Source organism: Pantherophis guttatus, chromosome 1, assembly GCF_059756535.1.
Source record: "Pantherophis guttatus breed Tessera chromosome 1, ASM5975653v1, whole genome shotgun sequence".
Lineage (NCBI taxonomy): Eukaryota > Metazoa > Chordata > Lepidosauria > Squamata > Colubridae > Pantherophis > Pantherophis guttatus.
Window position 1 is genome coordinate 44,346,835 of NC_142063.1, and position 10,338 is coordinate 44,357,172.

The 10,338-nt window shown below is 38.5% G+C and overlaps 1 protein-coding gene across 3 annotated transcripts in view; it reads left to right on the top strand.

Moving 5' to 3' along the window:
* Positions 1-10,338, top strand: part of SYNE3 (spectrin repeat containing nuclear envelope family member 3) — a 70,655-nt gene that overhangs the window by 26,491 nt on the left and 33,826 nt on the right. For all 3 annotated transcript variants that reach the window (XM_034418416.3, XM_034418417.3, XM_034418418.3), the window contains exons 3-6: positions 1,220-1,392; positions 3,025-3,334; positions 7,644-7,805; positions 9,692-10,036. In XM_034418416.3, coding sequence (XP_034274307.1) covers positions 1,220-1,392; positions 3,025-3,334; positions 7,644-7,805; positions 9,692-10,036 — 990 coding nt within the window. The remainder of the gene's footprint in view (positions 1-1,219; positions 1,393-3,024; positions 3,335-7,643; positions 7,806-9,691; positions 10,037-10,338) is intronic.

Sequence of the window (10,338 nt, forward strand, 5' to 3'; positions counted from 1 at the left end):
CTGAATGGCTTTAGAACAGGGGTGTCAAACTTGATTTCATTCAGGGTTGTGTTTGACTTTGGGGGAGGGCAGAGTGGGTGTGGCCAGTTTGACATCACTCATATCAGGGGACCTCTGTGTGTGGCCTGAGCTCTCTGCCAACAAAAACGGGTTCCTGAGTTCTGTTTTCTGCCATGTCGGCCTCTTGCAGTCCTCTGCCAGTGAAAATGGAGCTTGGGGGGTAGGGCAGATGGCTGCAGCAGGATGTCATGGCCAAAAAAGGAGTCTTGGAGGGCTGCACATGATCCTCCCGAGCTCCGTTTTTGCTGGCAGAGGCACTGCGGGACAGTCCTTTGCTATTTCCAGGGCGGCCCCATGGGCCAGATCTAAACACCGTGCAGGCCAGATCCAGCCCCCGGCCTTGAGTTTGACACCCCTGCTTTAGAATAATAACTACTAAGGGTAAACTTGGTATTACAGAAATGCTGAAGATAAGGTTGCATCTGCTTTCAAGATCACAAAAGCAGTTCCAAAAATGTGGGGGGAGGAAGGAGGGAGAGGAAAGAAAAAAGTCACTATTTTAAAATAAATAATCTCAGCAGTATCATCTAACACACACACACACACACACACACACACACACACACACACACACACACTTTCTTTGACATACATACATGCATCTATCCTAGCAGCTCTTTGTCTCCTGTCCAGTATTTCTCAGAGCAAAATGCACAAAATTGCACCATAAACGTGGAGGTCTAATTCTGCTTATATGTCCTCCTTGCTAGAAGATTATTTTGCAGTTCATTAACTTAATTAAATCAATTGATGTGACTTTCAGTTAAAATGTGCCCCTAATAGCATAATCCTAACCCGGCTTTATTTACTGGGAACCGATGACATATAATCATATAATATACACACACACACACACACAATTTATATTAAATTGTCCCTGTGCATGAATTATTTTAAAGCACAGAATGGGAAGATTGAATTAACCCTATTATGAGAAAGCCTCCTTTATCCATTTTCTTCCTTTCCATTTACTCACTCAGTGCATTTCCTTCTGTTTACTCTGAATGAAGCAACCAATATTCTGTAGTCCGTAATTTTCCAGTGTCAAAAAAGTATGGCTCTAGTTTTTTTTCTTTTTAAGTATGTTTCTGGAAAAAAAAAAAACCTCATTAAAGAATATATACATGTTTTACTTTTCATGTACAATTCTTCCTAATAGAAAATTTGTGCATTGGAACCTGAAGGCCGGTTGAAAATGGACCTGGTCCTAATGAAAGCTGATGCTCTGCTTCAGTGTATCAGTGAGGAACAAAAGCATGAAGTATTATCCAGGCTAAAGGATGTAAAAGCCATGTGGGAAGAAACAGCCATATACATTACTCATTGTCACAGGTAAGATTCCCAAGTGCCCCCAATTAGGTCTCCCATCAAATGGCTTTTAAGAGTTTTCTGAGCAGAAAACTCTTAAGCCAGACAGAAAATGACAATTTTGTCCGTCTTTGTCACCAGTTTCTGAAGAGTCTGAAAAATGTATCTGCTTTAACTAGGTGAAGCTGGATGGGTAGCAAGTAATCGTGGCAAATGAAATCTAATCCTTAGAGATTTATCCAGAGATAATATCGCAGCATAATAAGTCAGTTTAGATCATTTCATATGGTTCAAATACCTGTTTTCAGACATCCAGATCATGGGCCCAGATTCCCTTGAAAAAGTGATAAATACGACATAAAGGGAGCATTTGACGCCATGGCCTCCTCCTGGTCTTCATTTAACAAATAGGATGCCTACACTTTTTTTATATAGTATTCTGTATGATGGAAGAAGGCGAATTGTGATAATTGCAGTGGGAATAAATATACGATAAGAATACAAAGAACCATTGGTGCAGCAGCCCAATCTTGACATTACCAGTATTGATAAAATTGTAAAAGACGGCTATTCAAGCAAGAATTTGGTAATTAGGTATGTGATAATTACATACACACAGCAAAAAAGGTGGTATGCTCACTTGGGGAGGATGTCTTGGGATTCCATATATAACAACATCAACTAACTATGGTTGAGGCCACCAGAGGAGCAAGAACCAGAACTTTGTAGCTCCCTTGACACCTGAAGTGGTAAAAGAGGAGGAGGAGGAGGAGGAGGAGGTCGTGGTGTCTGGGACTTTATGAAATTAATTTGAATAAATGTTTGTGATTTTGTAGACTATATTCTTATTTATTTTGTAATATGTTATATGTTTTATTATTAGCCACATTTACGTAGGAATTTCAGGCAGTAAATTTTCCAGTACTACTGAGATACCAAGGAATGGTCCAAGGCTCTTCTCCATGCAAAGCATGTGATCTCTTAGTTTGTTACAAATGCCTTTAACTTTATAGGCACAGGAATAACAAGTCATATTTTCCCAATTCCAAAATTATAGCCCATCAGAAAGGAAAGAAATAAATTGTAGTAAAGGAAGAAAGTGCCCAAGAATACTTTAAGGCTTGTTTGCACAAGATCATGGATTAATATGATGACTAAAGCTAAGTTCATTCAAAATCTCTTTAAAAAGTTGAAAGAACAGTAATATGAGGAGAAACATGTGCTGGAACTGGAAAGCAACCATCTTGGCAGCATTTACATGGAACAGGTTGAGGGCCATGGATTGTCACCGGTATGGCAGAAACTGGTCCATGCAAGCAAGCAAAGCCCATCTATAGGATGCAGGCAGCACATGAAACCATGCCGCCTCCGGTCCATGGAAAAACCTTTCTCCATGGAACCTGGTGCCTAAAAGTTTGGGGGCCACTGCCTTAGACGAATGCCATATTTTAGTGTTGGAATTTATTGGCAAGTACCATTTTTACTTTGTAGACTATCAAGTTTAGTCCCTCTGGATACAAACTATCACCTGCTACTGGTCATACTATCTGGAGATGATGTAATGATGTAGGACTGGTCATACTATCCAGAGATGATTCTCTTTAATGTTGGAGAAGGCAGAATTAATGTACCTAGCTGTCTTTTTTGTTCCAACAGCCGCATTGAGTGGGTGTGGTTGCATTGGAGTGAATACTTGAAGGCCCAGGATGAATTTTACACCTGGCTTCACAACATGAAGGTGACCTTGGAACCTGACATAGAGTTGCAGCTTGGCTTAAAGGAGAAGCAGTGGCAGTTTAGCCACGCTCAGGTCCTACTGAAAGATGTTCAGAATCGGTCATCTTTGCTGGATCGACTACTAGAAGAAGCCATATCTCTGTATAACCGGATTGGAGATACAAGTGTTGATGAAGATGCCAGGGAAAAGATGAAGGAAGAATATGAAGAAATTAAGAATGAAGCAGAGGTGAGTAAAATTTGGAGTGAAGGCCAAATAGAAGAACAAAGTAGATGTTGTAGTAGGTGTCTTCTGCTCCTGTCCTCTATATTTAAATTGCCCCCCAGCTGTACAGATCAGCAAATTCCCTTTTGTTTTGATCCGGAGTTGCAGATGTTGGAAGAGATCATATGATTTACCATGATTCTCTTTGGCCCTGATGGTTGAGTAAACCACAATGCCCATGTTCACACATACTTTACAAATCATAAAGATTAGATTTACACATTAAACTGAGCCACATAAATCAGTCGGTGGGTTGAGGGCTGAGGCAGGCAAATTTGATCAGGATAGACATGGGCTCTTTTCTATGTGTTCTTTTTTCGTGTTTATGGAGTATTTTAGGCCTCTTGTAAATAATGGCCTTTCCTCTCTTAAGCTGAGCGGTTTTAATGCTTCCATTGAATATCAGCTAGGAGTAACATGCATTCTTCCACCCTACTAATTAAGAGTATTTTCACTGTTCTGCCTTCATTCTTCTCAGTTTGGTCAATTGCACTACTGAAATATTTCCATATCTTTTTTCCATCTCTGTTCTCATTACATTTTCAGCTATGTATACCCTAAAAACTTCGGTGACCATTTATTATTACAATAATAGTATAAATAATTACTAGAGACAGCTTCTCATTCTATCTTTAGTTGAAATATCAATGGTATTTCAATAGTTAGACACAGTCTAAATTAGTAGAAAACTTTTGCCAGAAGCCTTTCATTTGGAACCAGATCCAAATGAAAGGCTTAGGGCAGGTGTCTGCAACCTGCAGTTCCGGAGTTGCATGCGGTTCTTTGGGCCCTCTGCTGTGGCTCCCTGTTGGATGATCCCACCACTGGCTGACCCCACCCCTCCCCCTCCCTTCCCAGTCACTCCTCGCCTGGCCTGAGATGGTAAGGGTGATGGCGGGGGATGGAGAAGCAGCCAGGGCAGAGACAGAGAGATACAGAGAGAGGGGGAGAGAGAGAGAGAGATGTCAAAAGGGTTTTGTGGTTCCCGTTGTTTTTCAACAACCGGTTCTCTGCCCTAATGACCGGCTAGGTAGACGTGGCTGGGGGGGGGTGTCATGTGACTGGTGAAACTGAGTGACGTTGATTTGGCCATGCCCACCGAGGTTTTGTGGCTCCTGGTGTTTTCTGTGGGAAACAGGTCCAAATGGTTCTTTGAGTGTTTAAGGTTGCAGACCCGTGGCTTAGGGCAAAAGTTGTCTACTAATTTAGAAATATTTCATATTATAGTTGACAAAACTGAGAAGAATGGAGGTAGAACAGTAGAAATACTCTTTATTAGTAGGGTGGAAGAAAACCTTTTTTATTGACCACTTAATGAATGGGTAAGATTATTGATAGACAAGTTGAGTAGAAAATCAGGAACAGTCTAAACCAGGGGTCTCCAACCTTGGCAACTTTAAGCCTGGAGAACTTCAACTCCCTCTAGAATTCTGGGAGTTGAAGTCCTCCAGGCTTAAAGTTGCCAAGGTTGGAGACCCCTGGTTTAAACATTCTGCAGTATCTGGATACGTGATGTCATACTATTCTGAATCTCATTATTGGTTTTTCTCATCTGTTTATTTTCACATTTCAGACTGAACCTAGACACAGGAATAATTTATATACTGCTCAGCCTCTTGCTCATCCTTCCAAATAACTTCTAAAGCTTCCAAATCGAATTGGGATACCACATCTGTCTTGGGTTTAATTTTAAACCTTCCTCCTAATCACATAATCCCCTAAATCTTTGAGTCATAGAGACATTTATACGAAATGACTTTCATATTTTATATAATGGACATAATAAAGTTACCGCTACAACTCTGCCCCAAATTTGAAAGCAAATAACGAGAAAAACCATTACGATATGCATTTTTTGAAATGTATGCAGTTTAAGAGGAGGCAACCATGACTGAAAAGAAAATATTCATTTGCTAACAAATTTATTTTTTGTCTAATTGTTGCATTGGTTAGACTTGAAGAACAGTTACAGAAGTTTATTCTTTGGTTTTCCAAAGCTCTTATTGTACATTGTGTTCCAGAGAAAGTAGTGTTCCTGATGCACAAGGCACAAATCATTCTTTGTGATACATTAATTCAAATTTATGATTCAAAGTAACCTTTTTGGTAGAGCAGTCTTTGAGGTGGTTCCTGTGAAAAATATTATAGTCCCTATTCTTCTGACAAATGATTCATTGTATTTCCAAAACACTCTGTTTTCAATAATGATAATTGGTATTGAGAGACACCAAAATGTAGTTTCTTGGCTTTAAATTAACCTTGCTAACATTTTATTTTTGTACTTTATTTTTATTCTGATTTTAGAAAAGTAAATAAATTATCCTTATAAACAAAGAGATACACCAGAAAGAAAGGGGGGTGGGGGTCAGGAGGAAAATGTTTGAAACAAATAAACAGAAAAACAGCAAATCACAAGCAGGTTTTTTTTCTGTTAAAATTCATAGCTTTTTTTTTTTTTTTAACCAAGCAGCCCTTTCTGTCTATTTGTACCAATTCAGTAGAGCCTCATCCCTCAGAAATGAAACAGATCTACACCAAATTACACTTTAGGGATACCCTAAAATATGTTTTAGTCATAAAGAAAACCATGATAGTATTGTAAATAATCATATACCCTTCTTCCTTTGGCAAATAATTCCTTTTGCTTTTTGCTTTTCAACTCTGCTAATAGTCTGTCACTTGCAGGAATCCTGCATTGCTCCCTTCTCACGTTAGCAGTGCAAAATTTTAAACAGCCATTGCTATTTGTTTGTTTCTTTGTTTGTTTGAATTTATTATTTAACTCCAGAGGACTTTGTGAAATCCCTTCTCCAGGGTTAGGACTCTTGTTGTGAGATGGAGAAATTCTCAACTGTTTATTTCTCCTCTCAGTTGCAATGAAAATGTCTGTCCATGCCGCCCAGGGGTGAAATCCAGCAGGTTCTGATAGGTTCTGGAGAACCGGTAGTGGAAATTTTGAGTAATTCGGAGAGCCGGCAAATGCCATCTCTGGCTGGCACCAGAGTGGGGTGGGAGTGAGGTTTTTACAATATCCTTCCCCTGGAGTAGGGTGGGAATGAAGATTTTGCAGTATCCTTCTGCTGCCATGGCCACCAAACCAAACCAAGCCACGCCCACCAAGCCACGCCCACAGAACGGGTAGTAAAAAAAAAATTGGATTTCACCACTGCCGCCACCCAAAATGGTCTGAGGTAAGAAGGGGAGAGCCATTCCTACCGGTGGAAGGCTCTCTCTCCAGAGTCTAATAGGAGATTTTGGAAAGAGCATTTTTATCTAATACGTGACAGAACAAGTTTTATTCCTTTTTTATTCCAATTGCAGTCACAAGCAATTGGGGCATTCACAAGAGGGTGTCAAAAAAGTCAAAATGCTGGCTTCACTCATGCAGTTGTGGCTGCCACCTTGACTTTTTTTTTTTTTTTTTACACTCCCCAAGAACACTCCTATCTGCAGTTGACTTCTGGTTGTAATACTATTATAAAGCGGAGAGAGTAACACAGAAAAAATTAAATCTATCTCTGCTTGTAGTCCTGCTAATATTGAGGTGTGAATGGAACTTCCATATTCCAAGGCAGTATAGCTGGAAAACATTGGAGGAGAGTTATTGCCTTACTGGCTTGTCAGTAAATTGCCACTGTAGAAAACTGGATGCTGGATATTTGATAGGTGGGTCCTTGGTCTCATCCAGAAACCTTCTCTCTTGCCTTTAGCAGAAAATTATCCAATTGATGAGGAGTGTGAGCTAACCCTGGAGCTACACTAATACTGGTTTGCATGTTTGCATATTTGCCCTGAGGGAACTGCCTGTATAAATTTCCTTTATATTGTCCCACAAAAGTGTGTGTGTGGGGGGGGGGATTAAAAAAATTGAATAACTCATAAGGGCCCCCTAGTGGAACATTACATTGAAAAACCTGCAGGGATAATGCATATTGAACTGTGTATTTTTTCTTAAATGTTTTCCATGTTATTTCCTACAAGTATTTTTATTTTCAACACAGTAGCTGAAATGCTGTCATTAATGAGAAGTTGGCTTACTAAACCTTTCTTCCGGCACTATCTTTCCTTCCTTGAAAAAGAAATGAAAGTCTTTAAAATATTGTATTTACTTAATTAAATGCTAAATAATTACAGTTCGCTTGGACCTGGGATACGTATGTTAACTGTTTCAAATTCCTGAAAACAACCAAATGACATATGAGGAGAAGAGTTCTTTGTGCTCTGAGTTTATTAAAGAAAAACAAAACAGTCTGGGATATTTCTCTTGTTTCAGAGAAGAGTGATGTTACTTGAAAAGATAACAACAGAGCACAAGCTATATAAGACCAATGTTGACCAGTTTCGGCTATGGCTGACTCAGCTAACTGAAAGATTAAACTGCTGCCTCAATCAAGAATCAAAGCTGCCAGCAGAAAATAGAATCAAAGCATTGCAGGTATTTGATTGCTGAAGTTAGTTCTGTGAAGGTGTTGTTTTGCTAACATGTTGGAGTTCTGTTTTTTAAGCTTCCAGGAACCTCTATGGAGGAACCTTTTTTTAAAAAAAAAAAATCAATATGACTTCATTTCTGAGTTGTAACCAACTTCTTGACTTGTTTAATTTCTTTGAAACATGCCCATCATTTTCCATAGGCAGGGGGACCTATGACTTACTGAATCCTGCTCCCTGCACTACTTGTATTAACAGGGCATCGGTCAAAAAACACTAGTTTTTCCCCCCATCGAATGAAAAATCATTTGTAGAAAATGATTTCTAAATGTAGATTCCTCCAGAGTTATTTTTATTTTTAAAGAATTGTGCTGTTTTTTGCACGCTGTTTACAATTTACTGAGCTTTCTGCTCCAGCAAAATCCAAAGAATGGTAATATCCATGTTGATTATTACTGGAAATGCGAATAATAATAATAATAATAATAATAATAATAATAATAATAATAATAATAATAATAATAATTTTATTTCTATACCGCCCTTCTCCCAAAGGACTCAGGATGGTGAAAGCCTATTAAAAGCACAAAGACAAACAACAATTAAAATAAATTTAAAATTATTAAATAATTTCAGCTCAATATTAAAACCCCCCAAAATTTAAAACATCCAATTTAAAATCATTACATTGAAAAAAGTACCTTTACGTCCATATTAAAGAATAATAAATATGTAACATGAAATATAAAATCAAATTTGAATTCATTTTTCATTTCTGTTTTTAAACTGTCTGGATTTACTACAGCCATGAGATCCAGTTTATTAGAATTTGGAAGTTTTGCCCTGCCTTCAGAGGCTGAAACTCTGTTACTATAAGATATAAAATATAGAACATTCTTGAAAATATTTCTGGAACCATTTTTTCCTGTATCTACATGCCTACCATCCCAATCTTGTAAGAATTTTTGGGACTAGTCAGAAGCATACTTAGAATGGAGTAAGCAACATTGTGAGCCATAAGTTGTAGGACAAAATGATTTTTAAGGAACAGAGTGTGGCGTCAATGCAGTTAAACCAGTCTTTAACTGAGATATATACATTTGCTTCTTTATTTGATACTTAATACAGAGTTCATTGTACAAATGCAAAGAGGAGGAGAAAACCAAACTATATGTTAGGGATGCTAACCCAGGAAGATTAGAACCCAATATGACTGGTGTGATCTGCAAGCTTAATACACACATATGTTTTGTATGCACTGATCACAAACACATGTGTAGAGCGATGTTTGGTGATCAATCCAGTTCATGGATTATATGTATTGAGTGGGATCATTGTATATGTATGGAAAGTCTACCCAAGCTATGTTTGACTATATTTATTACGTTACTTTGGGAAAGTTGCCATTTCTGCCATCAGGATATTGTATGGATTCAAAAATAAAGAATTCTTGTTGCCAAATCCTAAATCCTGCTGAATTGCTAGCAGTCAGGGGTTTTATGTTATATTTTGTTTTGATGAATGGACCAAGCATTTAGAGGTGCTCCATCTTTTGAAGATGATAGTACCATACAGATGTGTAATCATATCAGAAGTGGTCAGGCATGCTGAACTGGCAAGGGAAGAAGATGCACACAATTGTTCCCCAACAGAGATGTGACATAAATCCAAGAACCAATGTTGCCTGATCCAGTCTTGGTCTGGTGGATTCATGGTTATAACATTCCTGGCATTCTGGCCATTCAAAAGAATTTGGTTAACTAGGCACAAGGCATGAGGCCTTTTCTTATATCCATAGGCAGCAATGCATGGTGGGTTTATGCTGCCTCAGTATGCATATATTCAACATGTGAGATTGGGAATCACTTACTTTGCAGCTCTTTTCTCCTGCAGGACATTACAAAAGATGTAAGGGGTGGAGAAAAGAAATTGAAACATCTGGAAGCACAGTCTATAGATGTGATGCAAAACACCTCTCCCCTGGGTGCAGAAAAGATGAAGGCTGAACTTGAGGAGCTGAAAAAACTCCTGGAGAATATAAAGCTAGTGAGTGTGGAGGAAGAGGAGAAACTGCTGAAGAGCCTTCAGTCCGAAAACACCTACCACACCCAGGCCAGGATGCTCGAAACTGATGTTCAAGAATTCCGTAAAAGGCTGCAAGGACTAGGAAACCACTTTGAAAAGGATGATATTGTGAGAAGTGATGAGGATTTAATTTCTCTATGGAGAGAATACATGGTGAGTAGTTATTGGACAGAAACCAACTGGGAACAAAGACAGATGGCCACATAATGAAATTACAATGAAATTCAAGCTTGTTCGTCTATGCAGATGCGATTACTGTATATTAAAATAAATGGTTGAGACATCTTCATGGCAACATTTTAATGGGTCCTAATGAATTATGCCCTTATCCAGGATGTTCCATTTCATTGGAACAGGCATACTTTACTCTATTCCCACTAAGAAACTGATATTAACATGAGGTAATTCTAGGTCTTTTTTCTTGTGTCCTATTTTTTTTTAATGTTGGTGGAAAT